Source organism: Dasypus novemcinctus, chromosome 11 (assembly GCF_030445035.2).
Source record: "Dasypus novemcinctus isolate mDasNov1 chromosome 11, mDasNov1.1.hap2, whole genome shotgun sequence".
NCBI lineage: Eukaryota > Metazoa > Chordata > Mammalia > Cingulata > Dasypodidae > Dasypus > Dasypus novemcinctus.
This window is the reverse complement of record NC_080683.1, coordinates 47,384,452-47,399,930: the sequence shown is the minus strand read 5'-3', so window position 1 is coordinate 47,399,930 and position 15,479 is coordinate 47,384,452. Positions and strand designations below refer to the sequence as shown.

The 15,479-nt window shown below is 34.7% G+C and overlaps 1 protein-coding gene across 3 annotated transcripts in view; it reads left to right on the top strand.

Moving 5' to 3' along the window:
* Positions 1–15,166, top strand: part of TMEM30A (transmembrane protein 30A) — a 33,513-nt gene extending 18,347 nt beyond the window's left edge. For 2 of the 3 annotated variants that reach the window (XM_004464263.5, XM_023590445.3), the window contains 5 exons: positions 1,865–1,972; positions 7,014–7,101; positions 8,310–8,453; positions 9,082–9,288; positions 11,742–15,166. In XM_004464263.5, coding sequence (XP_004464320.2) covers positions 1,865–1,972; positions 7,014–7,101; positions 8,310–8,453; positions 9,082–9,288; positions 11,742–11,935 — 741 coding nt within the window. In that variant the 3' untranslated portion in view covers positions 11,936–15,166. Of the gene's footprint in view, positions 1–1,864; positions 1,973–7,013; positions 7,102–8,309; positions 8,454–9,081; positions 9,289–11,698 lie in introns of all 3 variants that reach the window. The other variant, XM_023590446.3, reaches the window with a different exon arrangement.
* The last annotated feature ends 313 nt before the right edge of the window (positions 15,167–15,479 follow it).

The window sequence follows — 15,479 nt, the reverse complement described above, 5'->3', positions numbered from 1 at the left end:
TCCCATAATTTAATTGTACTTTTTCTCTCAGATATGAAGCATTATCAAAAATGCAAACATTGGGAGTAGATATGGCTCAAGCAATTGAGTGACCACTTCCCAAATGGGAGGTCCCTGGTCCAGTTCCCCATTTCCCGGTGCCTCCTGAAAAAAACAACAACAACAAGCAAAACAAACTGAAAAACCATCTTAGGGAAACCAAAGTGGCTCATTGGTTGAGTGCTGGCTTACAAGGTCCTGGGTTCAGTTTCCTTCCTCCGGTTCTTAAAAAAAAAATTGCAAAAACTTAGTGAAACCTTATTAATCCTTTATATTTTGATAAGCAAATAGAACTCCAGTTGTGTGTGTGTGTGTGTTTCTTCTGCATTCACACTAATCTACCATTCTTCCTGGTAACTGAGCATATACTAAAAGATATAAAGATTCAAGATGTTTTTTAGGGGTGAAAAATACAAGTTTGTGCTCCCCTTTTTCTAAAAATCAAGTTTAAAAAACGTTTCATTCCTCGGGGAGCAAAACTGCATTAATACATGCCAATTTTAGATTTTCTGCAGTTTAGATTTTCTACAGGTAGTGATGACTTTTGTAATCCCTGGGCAGTGGTTGCTATCTAGTGGTTATAGGTGCTTTTGCAATAAGATAAAGGCTAGACTAATGCTGCTTCTGGAAAAATAAAATTTAGGGAAAGATGGGAATTTAACTATTTTTCTTTGTTTCAGTAGTAATAATATATAAATTCAAAGCATCTTCAAAGGTCCATTTTTTAAAAATGTAATGGGCAGACTGTAAAGATGCATTAAGTTCTGCTTTTGTCTAAAAAAGACAAATTAAAGAAATGATTTGGAAGCTCCATTAGTCTCCCATCCCATTCACAAACACTTATTTCAGAACTTCTCTTCTGCAAAGGTGATCATCCTCACATTCATTCTCTTCTGGGCTATGTGTTCCATCACAAGTCCAAACTTTAAATTGGACTAAAGCTTTTTCAGGGAACTTCAAGTAAGTTATTTTGTCTTAGTATTCATTGAAAGGATCTCTTTCAATTTGCAAGTTGAATTTGTTGTACTGAATCTTGATTGAGAGCATACTTTTTTAAAGAAAACATACTCATTGTCTCTGAATGTTTCTTTTAGCAAAGTTTGATACCCAAGAAAGGCTTCCATGTAAACATTTCCTTTATATAGAATGCGCAAGTTTGCATAATTTGACAGTTGGAAATCAAGCTTTAAATAAATAATTGTACTTGTGAAAATATCAAATGAAATAAAGCATACTTACAGTGTTACTAAACTCCTGTTTTTCTGAGTTCTGCTTAATTGGGAGTTCTAAAAAATATTCTAAAAAATATTAGTATTTGTAGGCTACCCTTCTTTCCCAACTTATTTCCAGATTGGTACAACTAAGTACAGTAAAGTACTTTTCTTAAAGATTATAAAGTTATTCAATATCTTATTATTTACTAATTACCAATATTATATACACTGAAAGTAACTCAGAGAAGACTGATAGATACTTAGTGGCTTAGTTTTACATGTAAATAGTACTTCTTTGAAGTATTTAAGGATATTTTCAAAGTTTACTCTTGAATTTTTGTAAGATGTCTTCTTTAACCTAATTTAAATTTGTATGATTTAAATTGCTAAATACTGGTAGAATTTACCACAGTACCTATTTTAATTATCACAAATTCCAAATTAGTAAAATCCAAATTATATAACTTTTTTTAATTAGAGGAGTTATGAGCTTACAGAACAATCATGTGATATGTAGAATTCCCATAAAAAATTATATAACTTTTAATGTACACATGAACAAATTATACATCATGAAAAAATGAAAAAAGTTTCCCTCTTTGTTTCTCTAGGGCAATGTGTTTATGTATTATGGACTGTCTAATTTCTACCAAAACCATCGTCGTTATGTGAAATCTCGAGATGATAGTCAACTAAATGGAGATTCTAGTGCTTTACATGTAAGTAAAATGATGGAATATGAAAATGTGATGTCTATGAAATAAGAACATGTGGTAATCATTTAGTTAGAAATGTTCAAGTATTTAATAACACTGAAGTGAAACTAAAGTGCATCCTGTCATTTATACTTTGTTATGGTGAGGGTTTTTAGTTAAAATATTTTTTTCCCCTGGAATTTGCACAGATTATTTCTGATAGCCAGAGAACACATTTTTGGAGGTATCATTGAAATTTCTCCTTTCTTAATCTGCTTGTAATGGGATTTTGATGAGTCTAACATTCCTAGTGTATAAATTTGTTCTCTTGGAGTTGTTCATTATTATATTAGATAAGAATATGTAAATGAAGTTCTTTTAATTTCTGAGATTGTTTTTAGAATTGAACATATATGCTTTCACTTTTGAAAAAAAAAGGATTTATTTATTTATTTATTTCTCTCCCCCCCTCCCCCAGTTGTCTGTTCTCTGTCTGTTTGCTGTGTGTTCTCTGTCCGCTTCTGTTGTTGTCAGCAGCACGGGAATCTGTGTCTCTTTTTGTTGCGTCATCTTGTGTTAGCTCTCTGTGTGGGCGGCGCCATTCCTGGGCAGGCTGCACTTTCTTTCACGCTGGGCCGCTCTCCTTACAAGGCGCACTCCTTGCACGTGGGGCTCCCCTACACAGGGGACACACCTGCGTGGCTCGGCACCCCTTGCACACATCAGCACTGTGCATGGGCCAGCTCCACACGGGGAGGCCCGGGGTTTGAACTGCGGACCTCCCATGTGATTGACGGACGCCCTAACCACTGGACCAAGTTTGCCGCCCTGCTTTCACTTTTAACTTCTGGGAAGCTTGAGCTGTAGAGTCTACAGGGTGGGTTACTTAAGAATCTCTAGAGAGGTTTTTGAAAATAAAAATTTCAGAATTCTCATAAGTCCCTAAAGTCTGTAGTGTTCTGCAGCTGGCTTGCTGCAGGCCTTGGGTTTTCTTGGCTTGCATCTCTGCCTCCTGTCATGTGACAGTGTCCTCTTCTTTCTTTGACTTTTTTGGTTTCCACTGACTTATGGCTTCTTGCACCTCCCTGTATCTTAATCTGACTTTTGGTTTCTGGTTTCTTCTCTTTATAAGACCTCCAGTAATCCAGAGTAAGATCCACCTTGACTTCCGTTAGCCACACCTTAAATGTAAATAACTTCTTCAAAAGGTCCTTTCTACAAATGGTTTCATACCCACGGGAAAGTAGATTAAGAATAAGGACATGCATTTTATTGGGATACATAATTTAGCCTACCACATAGGGCCTCTGTTGCAGCTACTCAATTCTGCTGTTGTAGAGTGAAAAAAGCTATACATGGCACATAATGAGTGGGCAAAGCTGTGTTCTAATAAAACTTTATCTATAATAACAGGCAGTGGGTCACATTTGCCCATGGGCTATCTTTTGCTGACACCTGGACTAGACCAAAAGTATAATTTTAAGATCAGGTGACTTTCACAAATTCTAAAGACATTAAAGATGGGCAGATTGAAGTCCAGATTACTTAAATTGTTTGTGTTTGTAAGTCCCTTCAAAATCTTGTATCAACCTACCAATCCTACCTCATTGTCTTATACTCTGTTTTTAATGTATCTTTGTCCTGGTCGCTATAGGCCTTGTTTGCTGCTTGCTAACCATGTGCTGTGATACAAGTAATCTACCCTTCTTGAGATTTACCATTTCATTTGCCTAGAATGCCATTCTAACTCTTTCCTGGATATCTTCTCATCTCAAGGTCTGTTGTTTTCCTCAGAACCCTTTCATGAAACTTTATTTAATGTTTGCTCTTAAAAAACTTTGACATATTTACTTCATCTGTATCCTAGTCCAAGTCACCATCATCTCTTGTTCTACTCAACAAACTTGTTTGCCCATATCATCTACTCTTGCCCCTTCCCTCCAGGCCAGTCTCCACATAGCTGTAGTGATCTTCCAAAAAATATATAACCACAACTTTTCAACTTAACATCTCTCAGTGGTTTACTAGCATTTGGAATAAAATCTCAGAATAATTTGAGCTGTGCATAACTCTGTAATCTCATCATGTGCCATTCTCCCTCTTACTAGGTTCTATTCAATACCTTTTACTGCCAAATTTTCAAATTCTTTTTTTGTTTGTTTTATAATATACTTTTTTATTTTTAAAGGATACTTAGATTATATAAATATTACATAAAAAATATAGGGGATTCTCATATGCCCTGCTTCCTATCCCTCACCCAATTTCCCACATTAACAACATCCTTCATTAGTGTGATACATTTGTTAACAATTTATGAGCACATTTTGGAGCATTGCCACTAAATGTAGATTATCGTTTACATTGTAGTTTACATTCTCTCCCACACAGTTTTGTAAGTTATGACAGGATATATAATGGTCTGTATCTGTCACTGCAATGTCATTCAGCAAGTGCTTTCTTTTTTGTTTTTTAAGATTTATATTTTATTTCTCCCCTCCCCATCCCTTATTCCCCCCTGTTGTCTGTTCTCTCTGTCCATTCGCTGTGTATTCTTCTGTGTCTGCTTATATTCTCATTGGGCGGCTCTGGGAACTGATCCTTGGACCTTCTGGAGTGGTAGAGAGGCAATTACTCTCTTGTGCCACCTCAACTCCCTATTTCGCTATGTCTTCTTATTTTCTCTCCTCTGTGTCTCTTGTTGCATCGTCATGCTGTGCCAGCTTTCCATGTCAGCTGGTACTCCTGGGCGGGGCAGCTATCCTGCATGGGGCAGCATTCCCACGAAGGGTGGCACTCCTGCATGGGGTGACATTCCCACATGGGCTGGCACTCCGCATGGGCCATCTCACCACATGGACTAGCTTGCCCTCACCAGGAGGCCCTGGGCATCAAAATCTAGACTTCCTATATGGTAGACGGGAGCCCATTTGGCTGAGCCACATCCGTTTCCCAAGTTCTATCTTAATAGCATGTGCAGTTCTTTCTGTGTGAAACTCTGCTGCCTGCTTTTCACATGGCTGACTCCTATTCTCCTTTTAGGTCTTAACTTATCTGTTATTCCTTCAGTAGACAAGCTTTTCCTTACCAGAGTCTAAAGTAGTATCCTCTACCTCCAGTAATTGCTCAGATAGCATCTTCATAGCATATATTGTGATTTATAATTACATAGTCACTTATTTATTATCTGTCTTCCCAACTAGACTGTAAGCTCATGAGGGCAGGGAGCATGGCTTTCATTCTTTGCCATATGTTAGGTAGAAGGCATTTAATAAATATTTGTTGAATGATATAGATACTTTTATCTTAACTCTTGTTTCATATTGCGGTTAGTTGTATATAGGTTTGTTTCCTCTATTACATTATGAGCTACTTAGAAGCAGGGGCAATATTTTATTCATTTTTCTGTTTTTAGCACCCAGCACGGTACCTGGAACCTATTAACTACTCAGTAAATGGCTTTCCTGAGCCAGCTTAATGCAAAGCACCTAATGCTTCCTAGTCATGATACATAGTTGGTAAATATTATTTTCCTTCCTTTTAAGACAACTTAAGAATTTAGTGTTTCATTTGCCCTACTGTGATTTTATTTATACTTGATAACTTTTTTTTGAAAGCACACAGTTCATTTAGACATTAAAAAAGTATTAAGCTAGTTATATATAATCAATCTTCAGAGCTTTACAGTCCTAGCTTTATAAATACAGATGCCTGAAGGACCAAAGAGCTGAGAGGTCACATAGTGAAGAGACTTTATGAGTTCCATGGAACATGCTTCCTAGCTTTCTTCTGTTATTTCTACACACAGTTGTTTTTCCAGTCTAGACAAAGAGAACATGAATACAAATCAAGGTTGGTTGTTGGTAGAATAGCCCTAGCCCTAAGAGTCCTAACCAGAGTCTAGTTAATTTCAAATTGACAATGTTTTGGTCTATTTGTCTTTTGAGACGTGACTTTGTGACTGGGGGTTCCAGAACAACTCACCTAATCTCAGTCTTAGTAGAGTAGTCCCTAGTTTAACTCTGTAATTGTCATATCTCCTTGAGATTTTCAGTAGGGCTAAGTGCCTTGCCAGCATTTTTCATATTCCTGTAACCTGGGTGTATAATTTAATGAAGATTGGTACTGTCTAGGAATCTGCATTAGACTTACCTCTTCCTTCTTTCCTTTCCTCCCTCTTTCCCCCTACCTCCATCCTTTCTTCCATTTTCATAAGGGAGGCCCAGATAAGTCGAGGGATTTGTGCAAGAAGGTCACTTAGTATATAGTTGGAATCAGGACCTCTAGTCTCTTCTAGTTTTACTCCTTTTATGTCACAACTGGATTGACATTAGACCATATCTTAAAATTTTTATTGGACAGAAAACTCTTTGAGGTACTGTTTCTATGTTGACATGAAAATTAAAAAGGCGGCGGACTTGGCCCAGTGGTTAGGGCATCCATCTACCACATGGGAGGTTGCGGTTCAAGCCCCGGGCCTCCTTGACCCATGTGGAGCTGGCCCATGCGCAGTCCTGATGCATGCAAGGAGTGCCGTGCCACACAGAGGTGTCCCCCAAGTAGGGGGGCCCCACGCACAAGGAGTGGGCCCCATAAGGAGAACCGCCGAGCACAAAAGAAAGTGCAGCCTGCCAAGGAATGGTACCGCACACATGGAGAGCTGACACAACAAGATGATGCAACAAAACGAAACACAGATTCCCATGCTGCTGACAACAACAGAAGCGAACAAAAGAAGACGCAGCAAATAGAAACAGAGAACAGACAACCGGGGTGCGGGGGGGATGGGGAGAGAAATAAATAAATAAATAAATCTTTAAAAAATAAAAATAAAAAAGATGCCATATGCATATATGAGAAAATATATGCAATTAAAGGTTACCATGAAAAGATAATACAGTAACATTAAAGGAATACATTGTGAGTATTTAAATGAGGTGTTATCTGTAGTTTGTAGGCATTTCAAGTGAGAAACTTGTAGGGGTAATCAGTAACTGGAATTAGATCATGGTTCACCTAAAGGCCTGAGCAATAATTTCTCTCTTTTCTTCCTTCTAAAAATCAGAATCCCAGTAAGGAGTGTGAGCCTTATCGAAGAAATGAAGATAAACCAATTGCTCCTTGTGGAGCTATTGCCAACAGCATGTTTAATGGTATGCTATAGGTATAAACATTGAGATATAGACATATATAATTAGGATAATTTGTATAATCTGTTAGTGATTCTATAGTCTAGTAAACATGAATGAAATTGAGAAATTTTAACAACTTTAGGATAAATATGTCAGCTAGGTGTTAAGTGGGATATTATGCTTTATGACTTTCCTTTGAGCAGTTTTACGTTTTAAGAATGGATTTTTATCATTGGGAAGAAGAATGAGTGACAATCTGCCACCTTATTTATTTTATAGAAAATAAAAGCCAGGTTTATTTGTACCATTAAAAATGAGTACATTTTTATGGGAACCTCTTATTTTTTTTTAATGTAATTTTTGTGATGTATATGTCTTCAAAAATACATAGTTTACAAAAATGTTGGTGGGGGCTGGGGAGTGGGTTTTATGGGAACCTCATGTTTTTTCAATGTAACATTCTGTGTGATCTATTAACTTTAATTTTAAAAATGTGCTAAAAAATAAATTGAAGAAAGTATAGTGGATAATTGAGATAAATTATCTGATAGTATTTATCTAATTATCTGATATAAATTATCTCATAAATCAGTGCCATCTGAAAAAAATATAATGTGAACCATAAAGGAGAGCCATGTATGTAATTTTAAACTTTCTAGCAGCCATATTAAAGTAAAAAAAAAAGTGAAACTAATTTTAATACATTTAAAATATAGTCCAGTATATCCAAAATATTATTTCAACATGTAATCAGTGTGTAAGTTTTTAATGAAATATCTATTTTTTATTTTATACTAATTTTATGCTTTTAACTAGCTATATTTCAAATGCTCAGTAGCCTTGAGGGCTAGTGGCTACTATATTGAACCACATAGAGAGAGAAATGCCTAAGCCAGAAGCTGTTTAGGAATGCATTATTGAAAGAAAGGGGGAGAGGCAGATGCACTCTTTTTATTTGGGTTAATTTTAAAACATTTGACCTATCACCTGTCAGCTAGCTATAAAGGAAATAACCTAGAACTGTATTGAGAGAAAAGAAGTTCATGTAGTATTATAAAGTTACTATAGGTAATTCACATATGAATAATCAATAGCAAATGCATATCATATGCCTACTCTATCACAACCACCTTTGGAAGCAAATACTAGATTCTGATTTCTCATGAAGTAAGTAAACATTGTGGATTTTCAGGAGATACTTAGGAATATTTTTCCTTTCTTGTATTTAGATACACTAGAATTGTTTCTGGTTGGCAATGACTCTGATCCTATGCCTATACCTTTGAAAAAGAAAGGTATCGCTTGGTGGACAGATAAAAATGTGAAATTCAGAAATCCTCCTGGAGAAGAAAGCCTAGAAGAACGATTTCAAGGTAAAACTTACTATATCCCTTTAAAAATATAAACTTCAAAAAAAGTATAAACTAGGAGTTTTAATGAAGTAACTAAAATTTCTTATATTTAGAATTCAAAGTTTATACTTAAAAAACTTTTTTCTAAATCTCAAACCAAATTATGCAAAATATAGTGCATTCTAATGTACTGAAATTCTAAAGGGAATGTATATTTTTAACCTTGAATGGAATTTCTGTGGTATATTCTTATAAGCATTTGAGCCATCTTTTAAAACTGTGGTAAAGTTTCCTTTAAATAAGTGCCTGTTACTTATTATTCAAATTTATTTTTGTTGCTATGCCACCTTATTTTCACAATATAGTGTTTCTTACCATTAAATCTTTGCATTAAGGAATATACCTTTTGGTATATACTCAATATCTTACTTTTAGTATTCTCTTATTTGAGATATTTTCTAATTTTTTAAGTTGTTTTATGAAGAATCAGTTTGTCTCTAGATTTCATTTTAATATTAACATGTTCGTATCTTTGAAAAAATACTCAGATTGTGTATTGGACATGTTTATGTTAGTAGAATGTGGATTTTCAGTGAAACTCTTACTAGAATTGAATATTTTTCTCCCATCCTTCCCTGCTTTTTTTAAGGTACAACAAAGCCAGTAAACTGGCTTAACCCAGTATACATGCTGGATTCTGACCCAGATAATAATGGGTTTATAAATGAAGATTTTATTGTTTGGATGCGTACTGCAGCATTACCTACTTTTCGTAAGTTATATCGTCTTATAGAGCGGAAAAGTGATTTACATCCAACTTTACCAGCTGGACGATACTATTTGAATATCACATACAGTATCCTTTTTTTTTTGGCAATTTATACAGATTCATAGAACTTGAAAGAGAGCCTAGTCTAAGCTGCTTATAGGTGGAATGCTACTTTGTGCTTTAGTTTTTGATCTCTGCATTTTTATATGACTATGTGTGTATGCATGAATATATTCCTTTAATGTGTATCTTAAAATTAATGTCTTCCAGAAATGTTTTAAATTTTCATATACTTTGTGCTAGAGCTTCAAGCACATTATTTGGTAAAATTATTTCAAATGTAAGTGCTTGATTTATTAAGTTATCTATTTTTATAAGGAAGATTATAATTGCGCTTCATCCAAAGGCCAGTGAGTTAACCTGCTGGTGGTACTGTAAAATTCAGCGGATATGTTGTTTCATATCAATATAATCATAATTATTGATCTGTTCACAGTATCAAAACATTTTTATCATTAGCTGTTTCACATTAATGACTTAGGTGCACTTTTCAGTCCTGATAAATATCATTTGTTCTGTTCTGAATATATGCTAATCCTGTGCTAAGTACTTTACATGCATTATTCTATTTAATTCAAGCAGTAACATTATGGGGTAACTATCAGTCTATGTTGTACACAGGAATACAGGAACATAGAGCCTTTAAATAATTTACCCAAGGTTACACAGGCAATAAGTGAAGAATAACCCAAGGTTACCCAGGCTGTTGACTCCAGAGGCACTGGCTATCATCAGCTACCACCATAGGCTGTGTCCCCAGATCGATCTGTCAGTTAGATCATTTCATATCAGCCTGGATGCAGGTCTTTTCTAGGAGGGAAATACAGGGAAGTTCCTTTCATTCTAAACTAGTTCCTTATATTTTAAAATCTCTATTCTATTGATTATATATATATAACAAATGAAAAGATTCCTGAATGTTAGCATTTTAAGTGTTTGCTGGTCTTTATTGTGTTTTTATTTTTCTTAATCCAAATTACCCATAAGTATATAATTTTGATTTTATAATTGATTAGTAATTGGTTATATTAATAGACCCAATTTCAAATATGGGTTTTGTTTTTGTTTGTATGGTTTTTTTTTGAATCCTAGTCTCTTAATATTGCAATGTAGCACCTAAATACAAAGCTGAATATGGCCTGATAGGGGCAGATTGAAAGTGACCAAGTTTTTGAAACTAGCCCCACATAGGAACAATCTTGGACAGGGAAACCCAGTCAGGGGCTGGTAAAAAGGACATTATCTTGAGGGTATAGCCAAACTAGAGGGCAGTTTTGTCACAGTTGGTAATCCAAAAAATCCAGTGAAGATTAATGGCAGACATCAACTTATATCCTCGAGCACAATAAAGGGAAGTCTATGGAGCACCTGGTAATTCTTAGCTCCAAGAAAGCTGACAGTTTGCATCCAGAATGTCTGTGGCATGGTCCCAGAAAACTGTCTTGGAATGGTTTAGGCCTACAAAACTGCAGGGGTTAATTATCAAAATTGTACAAGGTAGGAACTAGATATTAGAAATAATGTAGACATCCTTGTAGAAATCTATTTAATTAAGGGTTAGGATACAGAGAGAACATAGCATGGGTGATTTGATATTGGAGTGATACCAGAATGTCGGGTTAGTAAGAGCTCTTAAAATCATTCTGCAGGTTAGGATTGGTCTAAGAAACTAGTGGAGCTGAGTCTACCATTTGAGGTCATAGAGCGCTGAATATGGGCATGGAGAATTGCAGAGGCTAAAGAAACAAGTGGAACCTAATACTTGACTCAAAAGGCTGTAAACCTTTTTGCTTCAGGTCTTAGTTCTATCTTCTTCTCTACTCCAAATTTTTCCAAAATCCTAAGACTGGTCTGTGTAGATATCTCACCCACACTATATCTCATTTCTTAAATCTTAACAATTCGTTGTTCTTCACCCTTCACTTCCACTCTGTTTCAACCATAAACTCTTTGTCACTTTGTGAGTTTATCATTGCTTCACATCAGCATCTTAAAACTTGAGCTTTCTTCTTTCTGTTTATGCTTTAGAGCACTCTCATATTCTTATAACTAATGCTCAGTGCACATGCTCTTTGAACTTACAGAGCTTTCCATTCCCTTGATTCTTCCATTTCTCCTGGTCTTTTATCCTCTTCGTGTGTGCTCCATTGTTCAGTATTGGATATACTTTTTCACTTTATATTCCTTTGTGGCCTTCTGCTCTTCCTATGTAATGAGAGCAAAAGTATCTGAAAAATTCTAAATCCTGAATTTGGTTGTTTTTACTTGTAAAATATTTTGGCTTTCACTGTTAAATCATTTAATTTGCTAAATCAGTCATTATTATTATTACTATTATTTGTGATTCAAAGCCTATGGATAAAGTACTTGTGTATCATAGAATTATACAAATGAATCATAAGCAATTAAATGCCAACTTATAAATTATATTTTAAAGATCAACAACTAGACATGGAAAAGTCTTCCTATACACCTCTCAGATTACCCTGTACACTCTTTTGATGGACGAAAACGGATGATCTTGAGCACTATCTCATGGATGGGAGGAAAAAATCCATTTTTGGGGATTGCTTACATCACTATTGGATCCATCTCCTTCCTTCTGGGAGTTGTACTGCTAGTAATTAATCATAAATATAGAAACAGTAGTAATACTGCTGACATTACCATTTAATTTTATATTCTGAAAACAAATCTACTGCATGTGCATCAAGGCCAGTCCTATTCAACCTAGCTTTCGAATGCTAATGTCTGGTTAGTATGTCATTTTTGAAGTTGGCACATAACTTTTTTTTAAATAATCTTTGTCCTTTGCTTCTTCCCTATGGATGACTTATGAAAATATATGACGGGTATAAAACAGGTTAGCTATATTGATCATATCAACACTGTAACTGCTGAAATGGCATTCTAATGTTTGCTTTTTATTGGAATAGGCCATATGATGCATATCTTTCATGTGAAATGCGTCTGTTGCTTAAATGTTGATGCTGTGTTGATGACATACTGAATGCTGTCTATGCTTGCCTATTGTGTGAAGAAAGTGCTTGCAAGATGTAAGAGTAAAATGACATGCTGAACTTTCAGGTTTTAGAGTTATACAAAAGCTAAAGAACGACCAAATCTAAATAAAACACTTCATTATTTTTATGTGTCGTGTGTAAAGGCTTAAAGTACCATCTTTGTCGAGGTGCTTCATGTTATTCAGTTTATCCAGTGCAGTTTTTGTCAATTTTAGCTTTGATTTCAGAGGACATGTTTATTACATGTCTAGCATAGGAATTAATGGTTATGTATGAAAAGGTCAGGTAGGTCCCAGATAAGAGAATTTAAAAGAATTTCTCTTTCCATTTCGTTAAGTTGCTGTAGTCAGGAACCCCAATCCTTTGAAATGTTTTTACATGTGATCGTTTCTCTTGAAGCTTGTACTATGTAAGGGAAGAAAGAATGTAGGTGAGATGGGAAAACTGCTTGGCAGACCTTCATCTTCTGCCTCAACTGTAAACCAGATATAAATATTCAAATGAGATTGTTTTCATTCTTACGGTATTTAACATTCAGAAATTTGCTTCAACTTTGGAAATACCTCAGGCTATTTTAATTTTGCAGGTAAGTGTTTTGACCTAAGTACTAATACTGTATTCCAGAAATTATTGAAAACAGTAACCTTAATTTCTTCTGTATTTCAGTTTTTGTGTACAGTTCAAATATGGATATGTATGCACATTTTCTTTAAAGTACTAATTGTTTGGTTGGTTTTCCTAAGATGTACTTTAAAAAGAAATTCTTTAAATTTTCATAGTTGAATTCTGTGGATTTTGGAGTATATACATGATAAGTTATAATATATATGGTCAAAGTTATTTTATTTTCTACTAACGAATAATTTTAATATTCTTTATTGAATAAATGCTGTAATTTGTTTGCTATGAAACTTGTTCTTGAAGTGAATGTAAACTTATTTTTTCATATGCATGAAAATGTATATCTTAGTCAGAAGTGGCTTGATTGCATTTAAATTGCATTGTTTTGAATTTAAACAAATGCATATGTTTATGTAGAAGAATGTCTTATTTAGAGTTTTTAATGGTTTCCTTCAGTTATATTTTAATTCAAAAGGTCTGGGTAATGTAGCAGTTTTCATAAATATTTTTTTTTTAAGCAATGTAATAGTTAATAGTAAAAATGTGCCACACTTCTTAAATTTTGTATAAAATATAAAATTCAGTTAAAATAACCTGTATTTCATGATGTTCTAACTGGTAAGAATAGTGCTTGCATGATGCCCTTGATGTATCATTATCCAGAAACTTCTGAGTACATAGGATAATTCTTTGCCTAAAAATATTTATTATTTTGTCAGTTCTTCAGAATATTGTTCTTTATTCCAAAAATTGTCCCTCTTGCACGTGGCAGTTTATTTTCTGGAACATATCATTGAGCGAAGAGGGCTCTTCTGTAAGTCTTTCCAGATTAAATTTGTGCTTTTTAAGGAGGACTGCTATCCTGCATCTCTTTTTCTAATGGGGGGACCAAATGTGCCGCTAAAGAAAATTGAAGAGTCCTTCCAGCATTTTCTCATCTATGATGAAGACGAAATCTTAAAATATATTGGGAGTTTTATCTATTTTACACTTACGTTGTTGGCCTAAGCTCCTCCTGTCTCCTGCCATTTGAGCTCTAAGGGATTCCTGTGAAGAGTTTGGAACAGGCATCTAGCCTCTGTGAAGCATGGTGGGGAGGGACTGAGGGATGGATGGGCATTTCTTTCTTATAGGTTTTGTGCTAATCTTTTGGAGAAGTTGATGGCATATTCGGCTTTCAAAGGATCATATTGCGTTTTGATGTAACTAGCTTAAGTAGAAAGCATTGAAAAATCCATTAATTTGTAGGAAATATTTTGACGTGAAAAGTTTCTAGATTGAAGGAATTATGCAGTCAGTAAAAGCTAAAAAATTTAATTGCAATCATAAGGCAGTTTAAAAATAAATTGCTAAAAATAACCATGTACTATTTAACTGAGAATCATTCAACCAAGAGGAGAGTCAAGTGGAATATTACTTGTTTATTGGGTAGAGGTAGTGTTTATTTGTAATCTTGATTATATTAAAAGATATTTATATACACACACTTTCTGTTAGTATGTTCTGTATTAATAAAAAGGAAGAAAATTAATTTCTCTGTTTGTCTTGCTAAAATAACAATGCCTCCCCAGTGTTATTGTTACTGTTTCACACTAAATTTTAACCCAGGATAAGTCCAAGGCTTAGCATCTCCATAGCTAGATTTAACGAAATATCATTCACTGTTAAATTGGTTGCCATAATTCTATTTATTAATCATGTCTACAACATTAACTGCAAGATTTACCTAAATTACTGAGAAACATCTGTTCTTGCCAGGGAATAGTCATATTGTCACCTTGAGTTATGAGCAGACTAGCTAAGTTTGGTAGTAAATCAAGGGGAATATCTGGTAAAAATAATGTGAGGAACTGTTAGAAAGGAAGGGTGAAGAAAATAATGAAGCAGGGCACATCGGAAGTAGAAAACCTGACTTAGGAAAGAGGGGCAGCCAAAAAAGTCGGGTCAGTGAATGCTGTTCAACCTGCTGCCTCCTTTCTTATGGAAACATATCTTTAGATTATTGCCTGGTACTTTGTTGGTTAAGCTGTGAAATAATGCTCTTTATGTACATGGCTATTTTGGAGAAGGGTGGAGAGCAGTGCTATTAGTATTGCTTTTGCAAGAAGAATATTGATGTTAAGTGTCTGTTGTACTGTATGGATGATTTAGTAAAGGGCTTTGGAACTCTTTTTAAAATTCTTTCTCCATTCGGTAAACAAAAGCACATTTCATTTAATATCATTTGAAATTTCAAAATAAATACTGTGTCTAAAAACAAATCAGAGCATGGTGACCTTATTTATACACACACGCATATAATTTATCAAAGTAACGTGTACACAATTTAAAAAATCAAATATTAAGTCCTAAAGGTTTTATATTAAAAAATAGTAGTGGCCTCTTCCAACTCTCTTTATCTGCAGAGACAATCACTTTAAACTGCAAAAAAAGTCATTTCTACTGGTAGAATATACATAAATAATATGTGTATTCTATTGCTTGATTTAATGGATTTAGACAATATTATCTTCTTAATAGTTCGTGGTGATTGAGTTCTCTTACACATGTATCTTCTCCCATTATATAGTTACA